Here is a 21,776-nt window from a genome sequence, read left to right on the forward strand (position 1 = left end):
GAAGGCGGGCGGGCGGCGGGGAGGAAGCGCGGCAGTGCGCAGGTGCGGCGGAGGCGGCGGGCATGGCGTCCGTGGTGCTGAGCGAGGCGGAGAAGCTGTACATCGTGCACGGCGTGCAGGTACCGCGGGCGGGAGGCAGGGGAGGAGGGAGGGAGGGAAGGAGCCCTGCACCGCTCTGTCTGGTGGCGAGCCTCTGGAGCAGTACTCAGCACACCGAGCATCAGAACGGGAAGCAGGCTGAGAGCGGGACGTGGATTTGTTTTCACAGAATCACACAATATGCTGGCTCGGAAGGAACCCACGAGGATCACCCACTTCTGGCCCTGCACAGAGCACCCAAAGAGTCACACCGTGTGCTTGAGGGCATTGTCAAAAGGCTTCTTGAGCTCTGTCAAGCTTGGTGTTGTGACCACTTCCCATGGGAGCCTTTTCCAGTGTCCAGCCACCATCTGGTTCAAAAACCTTTTCCCGATGTCCAACCTAAGTCTCCCCTGACACAACTTCAGGCCATTCCCTCAGGTCCTGTCACTGGTCACCTCCGAGAAGAGATCAGTGCCTGCCCCTCCTCTCCTGAGGAAGTTGTAGAGTGCAGTGAGGTCTCCCCTCAGTCTCTTCCAGGCTGAACAGCCCAAGTGACCGCGGCATCCCTTCAAACGACTTCCCTGCAGGGCCCTTCACCATCTTCATTGCCCTCCTTTGGATGCTTTCTAAGAGCTTAATATCCTTCTGCCCCCATCTGCTCCTCTTTCCTTGGTCTTTCCTGGCTCTTCCTCAAGTTACTGCCATTGGATAGAGTTTTAACCTGTAACTTGGCGAAGGAACACGAGTGGACAATGGAGGAAGAGTGAAGGGTGTTTAAGGAGAAGCCCCAAAGATAAAAGAACTGTATTCTTACTGAAATTTACTGAAAACCTGTTTTTATGGGAATGAGCTGTAGAGTATCAGAGGATGTGTAATACTCATTTGTGGAATACAAATAGAGGAAAGCATTTGGGAGGTTGGTGTATTATTTTTGTCTGCTGGGGTCCTAATTACTGATGTAAAAGTACAGAACTTGCCTATCTAAGGAAAGAGCTGGGTTGCGTTAGGTAAAGTACCATTTAAAGCCAAGACCTTTACAGTTTTGAAATCCAAAGCTTTCTTTTGGGAATTAGAGGGACTTGGTGCAATTCATTGGTGCCTGCAGATTGCTTGTTACAAGCTCTACATAAATGAGATATAAATTAAAAAGTATAGTGAAACTATAGTGAAACTACAAGTTGTTGCTTTTATATCCTTTTTAGTGCTGCATTTGGTATAGGAGAAGGAAAGTTTAAAGTCACAGAGTTTTTTGTTTGTGGTGGGGGTTTTTTGTTTGTTTTGTTTTTACTTTTCACTACTGATTCCCTCAACAATAAATTGGTTGTCATACTTAGGAAGACCTTCGTGTAGATGGTCGAGGCTGTGAAGACTACAGATGTGCAGAAGTAGAAACAGATGTTGTATCAAACACAAGTGGATCTGCAAGAGTAAAGCTGGTAGGTAAATTTCTTAGGGATTGGGTACCTTGCTAATGAAATTGCTTCATGTGGCTATTTGCAGATAGGTTTGTGTATAACCTGTATAACATGTATGTGTATAGCAGTAACTGAAACCATGGGATATGGAAATAATGGTAGGATATATAATTACTTCAGGCTGGCTTGAGCTGGTTTTACTGTAAAGTGCCTGGACAGCCTTCAGTCTGCAATAATTTAACATTTAATCTTGAAAACTGAGGTTGCTTGTTGTGCCTAGTTTCTGGGAGGTGCAAAAATTTCTCTTCCTTTAAAACGATGCGAAACTACTTCTGACATGTTGACTGTGAAGAAGATAAATGTACTGTGCACCATTATGAAGGTTCTGCAGAAAGAGCTGTTTACAGAACCAAGATTACAGAAGTAATCTTGGATATTAAGAATCTTTTTAACCTAAAGATAGGTAATATGTATGGTAATTGTTTGAAGAATCTTCTTACACTTAATATTGTCCTTCTAAAGCCTTTTGTTTTTTTAAAAAAATGTTAATTTTAAGTTCATTCTGATAGAATGATCAGATAACTGAAAGGTAGAAATGTCAGTTTACCGTAGACATTTAAATTAAACACATAGTTCTGTTGAGTGATGTGTTCTTGTTTTAATAGGGAGAAACTGATATCTTGGTAGGCATAAAAGCTGAAATGGGGACACCGAAGCTGGAGAAACCAGATGAAGGTTACCTGGAATTTTTTGTTGACTGGTTAGTATACTAGAAAAAAATGAAATAGATCTAATATTTGGAATAAATTACTAATCAGGTCTTGCCATTCTTCAGAGGTTTATGCCTTCATTCCACTAACCTCCTCTAGGGGTTTGAGTGAGAGAAACAAGTTATTCTACCGTTTCAGTAGCAGTGAATGTTGAGGATTTTTCTGCTGGTCCTGCAAACCCAAAAGAAGCAAATCAGCAGGAGTTGAAGAATCAAAACTAGTTAAATAAAACAATCCCAAATTGCATAGCATCACTACAGCTGGAAAAGTACACATGCTTGGAACCAGCCTTCATGATTAAAATGTCTAGCTGTTGTTTTTGCCACGATAAAATAGAGAAAATTTCTTTAAAAAAAAAAAAGTTGGAAGAGAATAATTGACCAATGCACACTGTACTTTAACTGTACTTAAAGGTGGGCTTACTTTGTCTGTGAAAGCAGTGGAAAAAGTTTGACATGTGTTTAGTCCAATTTTTTTTTTGTCTAAAAAAAGAAAAACCTCAAATGTAAATTTCAGATGCAAAGACTAATTAGAAATGTTAGTTATATATTTATATGTGAATCCATCTTTCATTAACTAAAAGGGTGTTTATTTTTAATCAGATTTTTTGCATTTTGTTACAAATGGACTGTTATTTATCCTTACACTCTTCATAGTGTTTGAATTATGCAAGAAGCTGGAAGAAAACAGAACTCTTGTTTAGAGGTTGTTCTGAGATATCACAGTGATATCTCAATGTTAGTCTAAATTGTCTGCAGCCAAGACTACAGTATCCATGTCTTGCAGACTTACCCAAAACTCTTCTTTATGATTTAAATTGCTTTGGGGACCTCTCATAAAAGTCTTGGCATTGTCAAGATGGATGCTTTACATGTGGCATCTCTTTTCATTTTTATTAGAAACAAAAATGTTGCTACTCTGACATTAAACCAATATACCACTGTTAAAGCTAAGGTTTGAGAGCTTTGCATCACTATGTTCTAGTTAACTGTGGAAACTTAATGCCTTAAAGGAAAGCACTCACCTGTGAATTGATAGTTTGTTTACAATTGCTGTTCAAAACATACCAGATGGGAAGATGATCTTGAATGTGGTCCTGCTGTTAGAACTCCTGTATGAAGTGTCTTAAATGGTACATGTTTATTGTTTTGGGTTTTTCTTCCCTATATGAAGAAAGTCCATTGACAGCAGGGACATTTCTTCCTAAAAAAAGTGGTCTGTGGACATGTGGCAATTCCATGGCACTTCTTGTATATGGAAATAGATACTAGAAAATCTTCAACTCATTATATTAATGCTCAGTTGTATTTTCTGTTATCTCCGCTTCATGGGATGGGAGGGAGATGTGCATCAATCTTGTGGGAGTTGGATTTAGTCAGTTCAGGAAATAAGTAATTTCTGTGACAACAGGATCCAAGGGCCTGAATTTTAGAGGATTGTAGTCAATTGTCACATGTTTGTGGGACAGGGAAGGGTGTTCTTTAGCTTCCAGAAAGATGCAAAAGACAGAAAGTGGAGGCAGCTTCCCTCTGTCAAGGGGAATGAGCTGCTGTCAGTACCCTGATGCTTTGCCAGACTGCCACTGGGTGGTAGTAACTGAGCACAATTCAATACCCTGAAGCTTCTGGTGAAGTTCCTGTGTGTTCTAACTGGCTTTTGTATTGATGAAGCTAATAATAAAAACTCAGACTGCAGTGATTACTATCTTAAAATGCTTATTTCTCAAAACTTCCATAGTTTCTTTTACTGATGAAGATAATAATTTGCTGGATCATGTGTATAATTCTCTGACCCAGACTTCTATTTCTCTTTATTCTGCTCTGAGTCCTTTACCTGAAATCTGAGAAGCACACTTAGTCCCATTTTGAGACAGATTTTAATGTGAATCTCTGGAGGGGATGATTTTTTGGGCACTGATTTGTGATCCTAGAAATTAATTGTCATAAAACAAGTCTATGTCCTAATATGTGTGGTATTCTTACTGCCTCTCATCACTGGAGAAGACATTCATCCTGGCCCTTGATGCTGAAAGACTGCCATGTCTGCTTGTCTCATATTTGAGTATTTTGGCTGATCTGATTTATCACTTTCAAACTGTAAGGTATAGAAACAACAAGAAAAACAGACATCTGAATTCCTTGAATGCCTCAGATTTTGTTTGTGGGGTTAGGGAAGCAAGGAATATATTTGTCCAGATCTGACCAACTGTAAATTACAGTATATTAATGGCCTGAGCAATAAGTGAGAAATGTTTAACTGTTGCAATAGAAAGATTTTATCTGACAACAGGAGGAGTTTTGCAATTCAGTAGAGATATGTGGTAGAAGTATCATTGTGCTTTAAGAGGAATCTCAGACTGTTAGGCAATGTGACATTGAAATGACTTTGATAGTCTTGAAAGTTACATGCTACTTGAACGTAGAAATTCTGTACCACTACTAAGCATTTTCTAGTCTGTTAAGACATCCCCTTTCCAAATTTTGCCCAGTATAAGTTACTGCAATAATCAGTAGGCATTAGATGGCAGTATTTACCAAATAGTTATAATAATATCCTGGTAGCCTTGCTTCTTTATTTCACTTTGATTGCAAGGAAATGAAGTGTTAAAATGGAATTAAGATGCAGTGAAATGTACAGTGTTCCAATTGAGTCTTAGGTTCTTTCTACTCACTGTCAAAGCATCCACTCGTAATCAAAAAATACATTTGATAAAACTTTGTGTTTAGAAATAATAATGAGGCATAGATTGAAGTTTGCATAATTCTTGCAACTTGCCATAGGGATCATAATGCTTGCATAACTACGGCTTAAACAAAATGATCTCGTTAATGTGCATAAAAACTGCTTCCATGGATAAGTGCTAGTTTAGTACAACCTGAAGACCTAACTCAGCACTGAGTTATACTTAGATAAGATCTTGTCTCATAAAATTAGTAACCCTGATAACCCTGAATAATATTGTGTGTCACACTTGCAATGCTTATTCATGTGGCAAATACAATTTGGAAGCATAGATCGCTGCTTAATTGGCAGTAATGTTTCTTTGTATTTTTAAGCATGTATAGTGCTGTCTGCTTCTAGTAGCAGCAAATAACTTCTAAAACGTCCAATAGTTCTTCCTGGCATTCTGAGTTTTCATCAACTCTGCAAAAGAACAAGTTGGGAGAGTTACTGTGAAGTAAGGATAATAGTAGATAATTGTAAATAAGCTTATAAATTCTGCAGTATTATTGGCACAGCTCACTTGATGGCTTAAGTCACACCTTGATAATGTGTATCTTTAGTTGTTTGCATTTGTTTTTTTTTTTTTTTTAAAGTGAAGGGATTATACTCCAGCACATAGTTTCCCGCTGTATTTTTGTACTCCTGGTGTGCTAAGGTTTTGTATCATCATGTGCACACAGAACATACATGAGAAATTTGTCCTGTGATATGCCCCACTAGGAGAATACAGGGCGTGGCCATTGCAGATTTTGAACAGATCTAAAATACTCTTGTGTAACCACTTCCTTTGATATGTTCTCTAATGAGAAATTAATTTGGTGGAAGTCTGACTGATTTATTTTAAAATAAGATTTGCAACACTGCTACAGGTCCACTGCTTGAGAATATTTTTGCCCTCTCTATAAACCAGAGGCTGGGTTTGGAATTGTTGCTCATTATTTTACTGTATATGCATCTCTGGACATTTCTTGTTCTTTGGAGGCAGGGCATTTTTTGTTAGGTTTGGGGTGGATTTTGTTTGGTTAGATTCGTTTGGCTTTTGTTTGTTTGCGGGGAGGGGCTGGCGGGGAGGTTGTGTGTTATTTTTTTTTTGTTTTGTTTTTGGGGTTTCTTGTTTGGTTTGGGGGCGGGTTTTTTTTGTTAGGTGTTTGGGTTTTTTTTGTTTGTTTGGTTTGGTTTTTTGTTGGTTGGTTGGATTTTTTGTATATCTCTTTTTTGGCTTGTTTTCTTTCATTGTTAGAAGTTTCTTAGCTGTGTACCAGGCCCCAGCACCCAAGGACTTTCTTGCATGGCTGCTCATAAATAGTTTGTTACAATGGAATCAGGGAAGTAAAGACCACACACTTTGTTAGATCCCGTCTGGAAGAGATGTTTCGTTGCTGTTCTCCATAAGCTGCAGAAAGCATGACATGCTTTCTTTAAGGGGCTTGATAGCAGACAATACACTCAGTAAAGAAATTACCAATTAAGGTCAAGCAGTCATGTTACTTACAAGAAATTAGTATTCTACTTGTCATAGCATCATATCTTTCTCTTCTTAGCTAGTCTCTTAATAATTTAACATTCAGCTCTCACTAGGCTGTCTTGGTAGCTGTGCTGAACTTAATACAGATGTCCTACTTTTTTTTTTTTTTTTAAGTGTAGAGGTGATAGAAGGTGACAGTGCTTAAGAAATAATCTCTGAGAGAATTCGCTGAATTTTACTTTAATTGTAACTGGGGAACTGAAGATAGTAGTGGGATTTAGTTAGTATTAGTATTTGTAACAAAATGTCAGTATATTATCTGCATCAAAACCTTCTCTCATGCAAAATTGAAATAATTCCTTTTCAGATAGGATACTTATTCTTGTACAAATAAATCCTTAGATACTTTCAATGTTTAAGAAATATTCTTTGGGTATTTGCTGTTTCACAAGTGAAAGTATTCTTTTCTTTCTTTATCTAGCTCTTCAAATTCTCCTGAGTTGGAAGGCCGGGGAGGAGAAGAACTTGGCACAGATATAGCAAATACACTATACAGAGTATTCAGCTGTGAGAACAGTGTAGACTTGAAATCCCTTTGTATTAATCCCAAAGAGCACTGCTGGGTTCTCTATGTGGATGTATTGGTAAGTACAGAAGTGAAAACTTAGATTCAGCAAAATGTTTCTAAGGCAGAGACTGACTTAGCATAACTTTCTGTATTTTCTTGTTTTAAAAAAAGCATCTCATTATGTGATATAATGTATCACAGCATGGATGCAAGTTTTCTTGTGAATCTACTTATAGTACTTAATCACTAATTTCAGCTTGCTCTTTTTCTACTCTTCTTGATGCTGCTGTTCCACTGCAGAGCTAATAACACATTGAATACTCCAAATCTCTTTCAAATAAAAATCAGCGATCTTATTATCTTACAAGAAATTGCCACTAAAGAAGGGTAAACTTCTTTTACAAGGTAGATGTAACAACAGATATCTTGTTCAAGTGAATATCAATTATTATGGGTGCATGTTAGCCCTAACAGAACTGTCCATCTGCTTGGTTCTTTGTAGTCTTATCACTACTAATTCACTAAAGTAAAATAGAACCTTTTTTGGCAAAAGCTAGGTTTAGCCTAGGTGCTTTTTGATGAAACTTGTGTACATGTATTAAATGTAGAAGATAAACTGAATATTTGTTCCCATGACAGTAATGGACACTGAGTTTTATGCATACAAATCTGATGCATGCAGCAGCTCAATTTCCAAATATACTGCATTTAAAGCACTCTGTCATGGGAATATCAATAGAAGTTTGCCAGTTACACTCTCCTGAATGTTATTTCCAATTCTTATTGATCCAAAGTTGAGTTTCTGTTTATCAAATTTGGAAGTGGAAATATGTTAAGGGATCTTAGAGCAATCCATTGTCTCGGGGTCTGGGTGTCGAGGTGACCCCAAGACTGTAAAAGTCCTTTTTTCCCAGCCTGCACAGCCAAAGAAAAGGTCTGAATGCGTAGGGTCAGCTTCCCAAGGTTGTTTATTTTTCCTTATCTATAACATTCTTTCTCTGACCTGCTGAGCTCTGTCTAGCAGGTTGGCCATGGCATTCTGTCTGCCCTGTCGGGCAATGTTTACATTTTCTACCAAACACTACGTGTACTATGTTTACAATAATGTGCCAATATCTATCATTTATGTTAGACAGTGAGTCTCTACCTTAAACCAATAGAGAAGTCACCATCACACCAAGACATGGAGGGCAAGAAGAAGGAGAAGAAGGTCAGGACATGCCCAAATCCCTCTATCTTGTCCCCTTGAACCCCATTCTAAAAAGCCCCAAAATTTTACTTTTTCACCCTGTGTTAATTCACCTACCACACTACTCAAACCCTTGTGGCTTGTAATTCCTCATACAAAGTTGTCAGTTTTTTCCATGGGCTAAAATGAAAGCCACAGGTGTTTTTGATATCATGTCAAGGTCTCTGAGTCCCCTTCCAGGGTCTTGAGACAGCCAGGGCAGCCAGATGGATGTCCTGGACTCCCACACATTAGGATCTGTGAAATAATGTGCAGAATGTTAAGCTGTATGGCCAAGAAATTAAATACAGGGTTTTGTTGAACAATACAGGAACATTTAGACTAAGACCTAAATAAATGTGAAAATTAGTTCACTAGTTATTTTAAAAGCAGTAGCATTAGCCTAATTATAGTAGATACGGTACAACAGTCCAGCTACAAAATGATGGAATATGTACCTCTACTGAGTGCTTTAACAGCCCAAGTCTCTGGCTTATTGCAGCTTGGCGAGGTTTAATGGAGAATGAAGTGTTAGTTCTGAGAAATCACACTGGGCCCTTTAGTTAGGTAGGTAATTACAAGCAGAGGTACAGAATATTAAATGCTGTGCTTATTTAAGCAACATGCTGCTTAACATTGCATAGGCACTGCATAAACAAAGACTTTCATAAAGCAGTCTGCTTCTCTGTGTGTGTATATATATGTATTCATACACACACACACACACACACACACACACACACACAGACACACACACACACTATTCTGTATAGCTTTTGTTTGAGATATAACTGGTTGTTACCTGATTCTTCCTGGCCAGATTTGTTGATTGTCCAGTTACAGAGAAAAACAGCCTCTATGTTTTCATGCTACTAATTGTATCAGAATTATGAACATCAGGGCATCAAGGCATCACTATTTTATATGAGGAATTTTACATTTATCTCTTTTTACAATGCCAATTAAAAATCTGTTGCAGGTTCATAATTACGACTCTCAACCTGATGGGTCTTTTTAATGTTATATTCTGCAGGGATTTTGTGTGTGAGCCATTGAAGAGTGGTTGGTACAGTTAGAACAAAATACTGTAAACATTTCTTTCTTATTCTGTTCTATCTCCGCCTTTTTTTTTCCATCTCAGTCCTCTGTATTTTCACTTTTTTGACATACTTGTAATATTTCCTTTTGCAAACAGTATACATGTATATTACATGTGATAGTGTAGGTGCTTGACACCTACAGATTTTTCTGAAGCTGCCGTTGCTGAATCATTCCTATAGAATTCTACTTTTTATAGTGTGTGGTGTAAGGATGACACTTGGGCTAATATAAGGAACAACTCATATTATTCGTCATTTGAGGGAGACAGATTCTGAGTATAAAAACAACACTCAAAGAGAGTCCTTTGGGTGATATTTTCCTTCAGAATGCCTGGAAATTCTTTACATTGGTCTTTGTGTTGCATAGTCAAATTGGAGAGAAAATAAACTTTTAATCCATCGTAAGGCTGAAAATATTGGTACCCTGCAGTCAGGTGTGAAGGTACTTGTCTGAAAGTGTCTCATTCCAAAAGACAGAGATCCAGAAAGAATGTTATGAGCCTGGAAAATACTCTATTGCTGTGCAACTTTGCCACATACAGTTTTATTAAGACACCTGTATTCAGCTCCTGTGTGCAAACAAAATTTGACACATGCAGTCTTAAAAGAGCAAATAGTGTGTTTTGCAGTCATGCAAAAGCTTTATCAATTAAAAACATCTCTCAAATATTTTCTAGTGATCAGTGTACTTGGGACATGATATAATCAGACTGGAAAAAAAATAACTTCAGCCATGCACACCACAAATATGCAGACATATGGACAAATTGAGATACATGTGTCAAAGGTGGAGAATATGTACCTTGACCTTTCAGAGTGTATTCATTCTTTTTTAATAATGGAAGGCATTCCACTTCCAAACAGTAGCTTATCAATGTGGAGTACCACAAAGGCCTGTTCTCACCCTCTCTGTTTCCCTCAATTTCTTCCTTTTCTAAGCAAACTATTGATGTCAGAAATAAGAAGCTTTTAGGCATTTTTGAGTGGGTTTTGATATATACATATAGTCTTCTCCCCATAATTTGCCCCAGCAGCCTGCTGGGCTAAACAAGGAGAATCAAAGTGCAATCTCTTACCACTCCATATCCAGTCACAGTACGTTGTGTCAGGAGGACTGGGTGCATTAGTTTCTCTTGAAATTTTTGCAGTTCACTAATGAGCACCTTCCAGGATTTCCTCATGTTTTCTATTTCCTCCTCCCCTGCCCCCTGCCTGATAAAAAAGAAGTTAGGAATCTCTACTTTTGGAGGAAAAGCTTTTCTGAATAAGGTGAAGTCTACAGACAGTCATATGTTATCTTTTCTTTCCCATAACTTTTTCACTTGCATATGAGTAAATTAAAAGCAGAAAAGACCCCTCTGCTTCCCACAACTCACAGTGATGCAGACTTTCTTAGTCTTAAAAATAGCTGAATAAATGGGAGGGATGTCAGTACAAGGTTCTTGAGCTGAGAAAAGGGTTCATTTCTTTGTGGAGGAACTGTTGCACCATGCTCTGTGCAAGCAGTGTTCCTTGCCTCTAGGAGCCACTGTAGCACAGATAGGGCTTTAGAACAGCAGCCTGAACACAAGCCTAGCAACAGTGCAGGCACATCCCATTATTGTGTTTTAATAACAAAGATATTGTGGGGCTTATTGTGTTATTGAGTAAAATCTAATAGTGTCTGAAAGGGGCAAGTTAACCTCTCTGTATCCAGCAGCTGCTTGCAAAAAAATAATCTGATCATCTTTGTATTTAGCTTTCTATCCCAACTGTTTGTCATTCTTTTTACACTATCCAGTCTGTCTTCATAAAAAGTAACTGTCTTTATAGAATATCTCGTTTATGATTTACTCCCTGTGCAGGAGTTTATCTCATTTTTAAAAACATTTTGAAGAACAGTCAATGTAATCAGGATTGCAAAATGTGTTTTGCTCTCATCATACAGCATAGATTGATGTCACAGAGAAGCATCCATATTTTCTTGCTGAAGTAGTTTCAAATGCCTGTGTGTGTGCCCTCAGGAAACAGTACTGGCAGCTGAGAGCTGAGCTGGTCAGAGAAGTGACAGTAGGCTATGCACAGACACATCTCTGACTTGCCTGGCAGCCTGCAGAAGGTAGTCATGGTTTGGGGAGCCCTTCCTTTTTACCTTGTATGCAGTGCTGCTTTTCCCTTTGACTGTTGTTCTCCCCATCTTCATGGGAAGAAACTGAGCTAGGCTGCCTCCACACACTTCACTTGTTCACTTTCAGGTACAAGACAAACATGACAATGACTCTTTCCTATAAACAGAATAAATCATGATGTGCCTTCATAACTACACCTTATATAACTTGCTTTCCATACCATGTTCTCAGTGACAGTGTGTGTTTCTTCTGTGACAGCAGTTCTCCCAGTTCGTTTTGTCCATCTGATATTTTAAAAAGACTCCTCTTTGAAATGAAATTAGAAAATTGATTGGCTTAATTTAGCACTAAAGAATTAATGTGATGAGTTTATAAAGGGTATTCTGGCCATAGACTAGTTCAGAACCTTAGCACAAGAAGATTAAGAATAGTGGTGGTTTCATTTCAGCTTCTATTATTAAATTTTATCATTAATTTTATTATGAAGTGCATTAACTCTTCTATTTTGCATGCATAATACAGTTAGCTGAAATCTTAATTTCCTATCTGTTTCTTTTCTTGTATAGGCTTTAAAGACAACTTTGTTTTTTAAAAACCTGTTCTGGTAATTAATTTTCTTCCTTTTCAAGTAGGTTTAAATAAAATAAAGGCTTCATTTAAAGACACTAGCCTAATTTTATTTTAAAGAGATTCTTCTTTTCCTCTCCAGTTATTGGAATGTGGTGGGAACATCTTTGATGCAATCTCTATCGCAGTGAAGGCAGCTCTCTTTAACACAAGGTAAAGCACAGATCTTATTTCATGTGGGTAGACGTGGCATGGGAAGTGGAAGAGAAACATTCTCTGTGAGCAAAACATTTTTAATGCTTAATTGTTTAAATAAATTCCCAAGACAACTTGCATTCAGATACAAGGCACTCATTTGCATGCAAGTACCATGAACTAATGTTATTTTAATTCAGTTTCTAATGATCAAGTGCCATATTGCATGTTGTGCACAATCATGTTCACAATATAACTTTTGTTGTAGCCAGATCCACAAAAGTAGTGTTGACCATATGGTTTTGTTGCAAGTGTTTGGAGGCCTTGGTGTTGATGCCTTGTGGATTTCAAATAAGAAGTATTTACTTATATGTGATGCTCCTGAATAAGAAGCCCTCTATTAGTGTGACTACTGATTTGTAATTAGCTCTGGTTTTCCACTTTTGATTTTGTTCTCATTAACTGTCAGCCTAGAGTTCTTTTTAAAATCAAGAGGAAAAAAGTGGTAGTGAGAGATTGTGGGGAGGGGAAAATTATGTGTCGTCAAAAGAACTTTGCTCCATGCATTTTAATTCAAAGAATGGAAAAACAAAATCTAGTAGAATGAATGATGCAAGTCTTCTCTGTGTGTTTTCAATAATACTTACTACTATTTTTTCTATTGTTTCTATTTTATCTGTAGGTGAAAGGGAATATAGAGTTTTGTAGCACCTTTGAGAAAAACAACCTAGTGAATAGCTTTGCTAAAAAACTTACATGGCAAAAATAGCTGGTAGAGGTGTGAAACCTAGACTCCTGCTAGCATAAATGTTTTAAAAGTGGATCTCAAATTGTTCTTCAGCATTAATTAGTGATCTGCTATAGTCACTAGTGTAGTTCTGTCTTATTTATTAGGGAATCAGGGCACAGTACTAGATCTGGAAAAGTATGTGCAAAAAGAAGAGGAAAATAAGCTTTTTATCAGATTATAAACGCTATAAAAGGGATAAGGGGAGACTTATCCATCTGAGACTAGAAATTGAATGTGTTGCTGAGAAATTTCTCATGTTAATCAAGTTCTCAGCAGTAACTTTTAACAGCAGATTGTTTTTATAACATTACAAAATACTTTTAGAAATGTAATGGCTCACAGAGGAGTTAGCAGTACAGTAAAAAAGAAGAAATGCCTGTATTTCTGTGTGTGAGTTGCCAGGATGCAAAAGTCATGTAGTGAAAACAGTTACTACCATGTGAGTTGTTTTGCAGATCCACAGCTCATACTTTATTTATGCAGCTAGGTCGTTTTTCTTACTTTAACCAGAATAAAGAGAGACAATTGTATAGAAAGTAGTGAATTAAATAAATGAGTAAAAGAACATGGACAACATGATGGAAGGTGTAATTATTTTAATGTTTCTTACTTATTTTTATTCCTCTGACAACTGTGTCCTTTATATAATCTTTAAGCTGCAGGCAAACTGCAATTCTTGTTGAAGTTGAGTATCATTTCAATATGTGATACAGTATGACACTGCCTGTTGATTTTTTTAACTTTGAAAACCCTATCTTGTTGATTTGAGCAGGGAACGCTAGTACAGCTCATCTCATACAAGCTCAGAAAGTCAAGAGGTGAAATTCAAAGTGAAAACCTGTTGTACTCGTTCACTTTTTTCTCTCCCTTTCCCTTTGTAGCTACTGGGTTTTCTTTGGATTGACACAAGGTTGTTTAAGAGTAGCTGCCTGTTCTCCATAAATTATTATTCTCCAAACAAGAAAAGATGTCAGTTTGAAGATTGCTTCAGATTAAGTGTTCTGAACTGTGTTTGACATGTGTCCCCTCTTTGACTCTTACTTGCTTTTCCTACTTTGTTTACAACCAGGTTTTTGTTCTGTTTTCAGATCTTTGCCAGCCTTGACTAGAGCATTGGAACAAAGAGCAGGGAGCTCAAGCTGCTGTTTTTTCTTTGAAGCTACAAAATTTTAGATATTCAGATAGGCATTTGAAAACTTCAATTTAAAATCTTGCTCTAAGCATTTTTGTAACATTTGTGGACATATCTTGCTTTAGAGCTAAGTAAATCCAACATCAGAACTTCAGGAATTTTGCTCAAGACTTACGGGATTTAAATCCTTTGAATGCCTGACCTGACTTGTTCTCTCCCCTTCAGGCTTGGAACAATGACAATAGTACTGGTTTAGGGGAAATATTTACTTCTTGCAGTTCTGTATTGTTCACTGAGTTCTAAAAACTACCATCAAGATCATGTGCACAAGATAGCAGAGACCAGGCTTTCTTCTTACCCATGCCTCCCAGATGTTTAAGGATGGATTTATTAATGATGGAAGTAGATATTGCAAAATGTGCAGTTAGCTACTGTGACAGGACATTAAACTCAGTTCTGTGGAATGTGCCTACTTACAACCGAGGCTGCAGAAAATAGTTACAAGTTAGGCAAGTTACAAAAACAACAAAGTTTCTAACACAACAGCTTTGCAGATACCAAGGTTTTTGCTGCACAGCGTGGTAGAGGCAGAACTGATGCCTGCTTGGAAGGGTGGGACTGCTTTTGCATTTGTGAAATCTGGGTCTGCACACAAAGAAAAGAGCACTGTTTGTTACATGACTGAGTCTTGCTGTACAGATCTCTGCCCTGATTAGTTGCAGGAATCAAAATAGAAAAATGAAAGTTGCAAAGTAAACATGTACAGCTACTTAGGATAAATCTTCACAAGCTGGGAGAGGAATTTACATTGTTCTGGAGAAGCCTTGTGCTACATTCACTTTGCATGGTTTTTGTGTCCATATACCCCCTTTTTATGCAGCTGTGATGCTTGTGTCTGATGTTTTTGCCTTTGCAGTATTTCTAATTTACACCTCTCTCATCTGTTCTTGGCCAAAAAAGCTCCTTGCAGGCATTTTTCAGGTATTAATTCTGGCAACTTTTTCTCGCAGACAAACACTGCTCTGGTTTCAAAGCTATTTTAGGTTGGAGTTAAAAGTTGCTTAATCTCACAGATTTTCTTAAAATCTTGCTTTATTTTTTAAACATTACTCTGGCATGTACACCTCTGCCTTGTCTAGGCAGTTGTCCAGTGTTGTCCATTGTCCTGTGTAGCTTGAGGGTTAGTCTAGATAGTGACTTTATTCCATCAACTCTAATGGAATATTTTAAACTTGAAAATAGGCTTCGATGCATTTCTAATGAGTTGAAAACATTTGGAGTTTCATTTCTGGAAGAAGTGCACATCACAATTTTTCTGCTTACTCAAAGTCTTAGTTTTGGGTTGGCTCAGGCCAGTGTGCTTGTAAGGAATTTGTTGTCACTGGAGCAGGGTTTTCTGTTTTGAAGTACTTGCCATTACAACTTTTAGCCCCAAATAACTAAAATACTCTTCCAAGGATCAATCAAAATCACTTCGTGTTGGTGGGGGAGAAATGTTCATTAAATGAGTCCATATCTCCTCTTTTAAAAGAAGAGATTTGTTACAGAGTGCATAAAAGAATGTAACCTTCAGAGTCTAGTTATAAAACACAATGCTACTGTAAAAGCACTGACCTAAAACCAGATTGTGGTTACAGAAGTTAGCTGTCTTGGGACATTTTGAAATACTTTGTTTTCAAGTGCAAATGTGTGAAAGATTGAGTAGTGAGCTCTGTGTGTGTTTTACTGGCCAGTAATGCCAAGTCTCTCAGTCAGTACTTCATCCTAGCAGGCACCTGGATAAATGAGGGTGTATAAGATGCTGACATTCTTGGCAGCTTGAGATACCATCTTCTCCTAAATTATTTTAAATTACTTTACTCACTATGCTAAGGAAACTGCCTTAAATAATCCCGTAAAACCTCCATTAGATGGCTATCACAAATACAATGTATGTGCGACTGATAAGGAGCCTGTCTAGCTCATTTGTGAGAAAGCTCATCATTCACAACTGAGAAGAAAGCATTTCTTGGATTTCTGCCTGGGTTTTCATCACTGCTTCCTCCTAATGTCTGTGTATCTGTCCTTAGAACAGTAGAGTATCTTGCCAATCTTCTCATCTTGCTAGAGAAAGGATTTTACTAATGTCACCTTTTCTCTTCCCCCCAAATCTCTTTAGTTGGTGCTATTCTTTCCTGAACAGCTTCACTACTTGTATTTGCTACTGGTGTCACACCTTTGCCAAGCAATGCCACTGATGTAATGCTGACAATTTTGCTGTTGTCTGCAAGGTTGGGAACCACAGAACAAAAGGATTCAGTTTTGTTAATTGGTCTCCTGTACATCTATGACATTCTGGTAGATACAAAGAATTGTTCAGAACTGATTTTTGTAAGTTCCGAACTAATTTCTCCCCATGTATAGTGTAAAGAACAGCTCAAACTTGAACTGTTTGAATGATGTAAATATGATGATCTTATCTTAAATATCTTCCCACTTACTGTGTTTTCTTTGTAGTCTCAGGGAGTTGTTAATACTTTGATCACATTTTGTACTGTTCTACTAAACATTTTGCCTCATTTAGAAGAACAGCAATTTCCTGGAGTTGTGACTGTATAACAGCTGTGTTTGTTATGTGTTCTGACAATGACTCTGCACCTTTTGTTTCCACAGAATACCCAAAGTGCGCGTTCTGGAGGATGAAGAAGGCACCAAAGAGATTGAGCTGTCTGATGACCCTTATGATTGTATTCGACTCAACATAGATGAGGTGCCCTGTGTTGTCACACTAAGCAAAGTAAGCCTGACAAATTTCTGATTTCTGCTAGAGACTCCAGTTGCTGTTAATTTCACCTGCCATTTATTTTTTTTCCCCTAGATATAAAATTAGATTTACAGAAATGGTCCATGTCCTCTATGTATATATATTTGTCTTTGGCCTCCTAATTAAGGATTTTACTGAATAACAAGAGTTCTTTGCACCTCTGATTTGTAGGTTTCTACTTGATGCATTCTTAAAATGCATCTTTGTGCATGCAGAGGAGTTTTTATTATTTTTCATCTGCTCCTTGCTTAAGATCCAGAGGAGCAGATATGTTAGTATATTAAAACGAGAGGTCACTGTGTTCAGGAGTGCAGGCTGTGTGATCTGCCTGGAGTTACATGCTGAGTATTTGTTGCTGAGGACAGCATTCCATTTTCATGGGTGCAGTACCATCCCTTTCCATTCAAACAGATTTTTGTCTTCCATATATAGCACACAGCTAACATAGTTGATTTTATGAGTACTGCATTTTCCATTCCAATTGTTAGTGATTGGCTTAGCTACATGAAAATTTGGCTGGCATTTCTTCTAAGCAAATTGCATAAATAGTAGAGGGGCCATTGCTGAGATGAGGACTCATCTGAGTCTTGGGATGTGTAATTTTCAGGTAAAGGGGAGCAAAGTCTATGCTTAGAGTTGCAGGGAAAGGTGGATATTGAGTTTCATACAGATGAAAGGATGGTGGAAAGGAAAACAGTATAAAATAGTGACATGCTTATCTCACCTCTGTTGTTTATGTACCCATAATTTGGGGTCAGAGGCTGTTTAAATTGTGTGCTTTTAAGTCAGTCTCTGACTATTTCCTAAGGCCACATGGTTTTAGGATGGGAGGCTGTAGATAAGTAACAAAGCCAGCATTCACAGTTTGATTTCTCAATGGGGGAGCTTTGAGGACTGCAAACTAATGCATTGTTTTGTCACTAACTTGCAGATTGGATATAGGCACGTGGTGGATGCTACTCTTCAGGAAGAAGCCTGTTCTTTGGCAAGCCTGCTTATTTCAGTGACCAGTAAAGGTGCCATCACTTCTATGAAGAAGGTGGGGAAAGGTAGCCTGGATCCCGAGAGTATTTTTGAAATGATGGAGGTAAGGAGTGTTGAGCAGTTGACTCTTGATGATACTGGATGAGCTGGAGCTTGGGTGTACAGAAAGCTTCAGTAAAGGCTTTTAGAGCAGAGACAGTGGTGCTTTGATGTGGTGCACGAGGGACTTTGTGAAGGACACAGGCATTTGCTTTGAAACAGATTCTATTGTGAGTGGGCACTGTCTAAAACTTGTAGATGCCTGAAATGTGTGGCACTCACATTTGTTTCAGGCAAGTACTTCACAGCTGTAAGACAGTAAAACTTAAGCTGAGAAACTTTGAGAGTATTTTTAAGGAACATGTTCCCTCTTTTACTGTGTCTTTTAAAAACTGAAAGACCAAAACTTCTAACGTGGTAAAGTTCCTATAAGAGTAGAGATGGTGTTTGGAATTGGTGGTGCATGGTGTTCTAGCACAACTCATTTGCTTAATGATAAATGTACTGTTCTCATTTTGCTGTTGTTTTTCTTTGCTTCCTTACTGAGTTTACAATCTGTCCCCACTTCATAAAAATACTAGTATCTGGATATTGTCCACATTAATATAAGATCCATTTTAAACCCTTCAGGCTCTTCTTAAATCTGTTCTCCAGTGTAAATTCTCATGCCTGAGTTTGGCCTTGAGCATGAGACAGAACTTGAAAGTCAGAATGAAAATTAGATCCTTCAAGCCGGCTCCGTTTCCTAGAGACACAGGGCTAATTTTTGCATGGCTCTAGTGAGAAATGCTGAAGTTGGAGCCAAGTTTGACAACAGATTGTCTCAAGAGGGAATTACTGAGTATATGGCACTTGACTGCATCATGATATCAATCCAGTGGTACCAGTGGGCTTTTTATTTGCATTCACACATGCCTTTCATCCCCCTTACCTGGGTAGAGATGTGTTATATCTAAGTCCCCTGCAGGAGTGAGAGATAAGGCTGATCACAAAAAAAAAACCCAAGATGTTTTCTGTGAGGTCAGAAATTATCTGTTTGGTCCTGCCTTACACTCAACATCCTGATCAGGATATCAGGAAAAACAAAAGGGCCTGAGAATGCCCAGTGGAGGAGCTGAGTAACCTATGTCTGACACCTCTATTCCCAGATGATTTCACTGCAGGTCAGAGGATGTTTGGTTTTTCCTCACTGGTAGAGAACAGACATTCTAGGACATATCTCTTAGGAAGGGAGTTTCATGGGAAAGTTTTGGGAAGCTGCCAAAGCATTAGGCTTTTGTTTTTTTTACTGTGTTTATGATCTGATCCATTACAGAGGCAAGCAGGAATATGATGGCAACCGTGTTAGGTCAATACCAAAGCTCTGCACAGTTCCAGCTCACTTTGACCTGGGGTGAGCAATGTTGTCCTACATTTGAGAAGAAAGTGTATCAGCCCTCTTGACTCTGGACTGCTGCAGTGATCTTTGTCCCAGTGCAGAACAGTTCTTGTTCTTGTGCCCCCCCCATTTATGTAGCTTTACTCATGGTGTTTAGTATTGACAGCTACCATGCTGCATCATAGCTCTTCCCAAATTTCCTTTGGTACCATTGGCCATATTCTGGCATCTGGCCCTTCAATTAAAAATGTAGCTTATTTTCAGGTTTGTGCATGGTTTCAGTAACTGTCACCAGGAAGTGAAACAGAGTTTTGTGTCAGCTGTGTGTCAGGCCTAGGCTTCGCTGCATAGATCAGGAACCAATCAACTAATTTTAATATAATCTGCCTTTGGCTCTTTAGGAATGAGTGGGCTTTTTATTTCTGTTTGCAGTCACTATTTCAGGTCATTTAGAGAGACCCTGGGAAAGTTCCAATGAGTATCACTGCCTTAAGATCTTTATTTCACCACTGCCCAATGTTTCCCTGCCCTCTACCTTGCACAGTATGCTTGGGCAGGTGGGATGAATAGAGGTCACTGCTGGAGCTAATGCTGTTGTGTTTTCACTACTGGAGTTTATTTCTGTAAAGAAAACGTTCTGTTAACTCCTTTACGATCCTTGGACAGGACAGAATCATATGAAGGCCCTGCCCACAGAGTGATTTGATGGGGCAGCCAGTTTGTATTTTGGGCATCTCTGGCCACAGGACAGGGTGTTCAGCTGGCCTAAATTCACTCTGCTGATTCTGAGCACATTCAGATGAGTCTACTGAACTTTCTGTTAGTAGCCTGCTTTGCTGGTCAGATGTCTCTTGTTCTCTGGCAGGTAGAACTTCTCTGCTTCATGCTCTGTGTGCTGGCTAATTTGAATGTATGCTTGTGGCTGATGTGAATCTAATTTGTATTCCTGGGTGATCCAGCAATGTGCAGACCTGGTATTAATGATTGTGAAATGCTTCTCTGATGAATGAGAGCACTGGCTTTGTGTGTATGTTCTTCCAAAACTTAATCAAGTCAAAATGAAACTTTCACCATAATTATTTTTCTAAATTAAAAGCATATTTTATGATACCAGCTGGTATATATGAATCATCAAAGGGAAAATATTTGTCAAAAGGAAGTTTTCCGTAAGAGTTGTCTTCCTGTAAATAAATATATGTCTCAGGTTTCTTTTACTTTCTTTGCTTTGCAGACAGGACAAAGAGTAGGCAAGTCACTTCACATAGCCCTTCAGAAGATTTTGGATGAAGAAGAGAATCTGGGGACTTCACGACCAAAAGTTGGATTTCTAGGATGAGTTTTTATTAAATGTTCAAAACTGTTTTTAATTGATTTTACAATCTTGTCCGTTTGTATCTAAAGAAAGGTTATTTTTTTTTTCTTCCGGTAGAGTAATCCTCCTGGCTAAGAGGCTTTCAAAATGTTACTAAGCATAAAGAAAGCTACAGTTAAATGCAAATAAGCAAATTTGAGGTGCTTTCCATACAGGTAACTGCTGGCATCCAGGAAGTGCAGCAGCAGTTGATGCTGTTGCCTGGGAAGTGCTTGAGTCTGTTTTCTAGAGTGACTGCTGTGCTTTCCACTCAATTCTGTTTGCACATGTTGTACTTCTGTAAACCAGCTGCTGTGTTCTAGAATGCATATGGGGTTGTCTTCAGCACAGCACAAATGAGAGCAGCACTAGGTGGAAATCTTCCTTCAAATTACCTTACTATTTTTTGAATAAAACGTGGTTAGGTTTTACAATAAATACAACATGGTCTCAAGTTCCCAATTCATATTTTAAACCAAGATTTGTCTACAACTACCTCACAAGGAGAAGCAGGGAGCAGGCACTGAATTATTCTCTTAGGTGACCAGTTACAGGACTTGAGGGAAGAGCCTGAAGCTGTCTTAGGGAACGTTTGGGTTGGATATCAGGAAAAGGTTCCTCACCCAGAGGGTGCCTGGGCACTGGAACAGGCTCTCCCAGGAAGCAGTCATAGCACCAAGTCTGACGGAGTTCAAGAGGTATTGGGACAAAGCTCTCAGACACATGGTGTGACTCCTGGTGTCCTGTACAGGAGTTGAGTTTTGATGATCCCAGTGAGTTACTTCCAACTCAGGATATGCTTTGACTGCCCTGCTCCTTAGAGCTCCAGCTATCCCTTTTGCCCACAGGTGCAATAGTAACACAGCCAAAACTTCTCACTGTGGCTAAGGAGAAGGGACATGACCAAGGGAAATGGAAAACCTAAGTTGATTTTTAAGAGTTTGATAATTCAGCTGGAAAACCATAGTGGCTGTCAATAATGATCCTTCACAGGGAAAAGCAGAGGATTAGAGATAAGTCATGGATACAAGTTGTATCACCAGGTGTTGAAAGCAGTGGAGTGGATTCCCTCCCTACA

General features: G+C 38.5%; 1 protein-coding gene across 1 annotated transcript; it reads left to right on the plus strand.

Moving 5' to 3' along the window:
- The first annotated feature begins 33 nt into the window (after nucleotides 1–33).
- On the plus strand, nucleotides 34–21,141 carry EXOSC7 (exosome component 7). Its single transcript, XM_021540471.3, has 8 exons — nucleotides 34–119; nucleotides 1,416–1,517; nucleotides 2,162–2,256; nucleotides 6,937–7,099; nucleotides 12,169–12,239; nucleotides 16,796–16,919; nucleotides 17,878–18,033; nucleotides 20,579–21,141. The coding sequence occupies exons 1-8, from the start codon at nucleotides 63–65 to the stop codon at nucleotides 20,681–20,683; spliced, it is 873 nt and encodes a 290-aa protein (XP_021396146.1). The 5' UTR covers nucleotides 34–62; the 3' UTR covers nucleotides 20,684–21,141.
- The last annotated feature ends 635 nt before the right edge of the window (nucleotides 21,142–21,776 follow it).

The sequence above is a fragment of the Lonchura striata genome, chromosome 2 (genome assembly GCF_050655825.1).
Source record: "Lonchura striata isolate lonStrDom1 chromosome 2, ASM5065582v1, whole genome shotgun sequence".
In the NCBI taxonomy this organism is placed as follows: domain Eukaryota; kingdom Metazoa; phylum Chordata; class Aves; order Passeriformes; family Estrildidae; genus Lonchura; species Lonchura striata.

What these genes read in the sequence shown, in the direction of transcription:
- EXOSC7 (XM_021540471.3), top strand. Translation starts at nt 63, where the DNA reads ATGGCGTCCGTGGTGCTGAGCGAGGCGGAGAAGCTGTACATCGTGCAC. An exon ending in ACATCGTGCACGGCGTGCAG is followed by an intron (nt 120 to 1,415) that starts GTACCGCGGGCG and finishes TGTCATACTTAG; the next exon opens with GAAGACCTTCGTGTAGATGG. An exon ending in GTATTTTTGAAATGATGGAG is followed by an intron (nt 18,034 to 20,578) that starts GTAAGGAGTGTT and finishes TTTGCTTTGCAG; the next exon opens with ACAGGACAAAGAGTAGGCAA.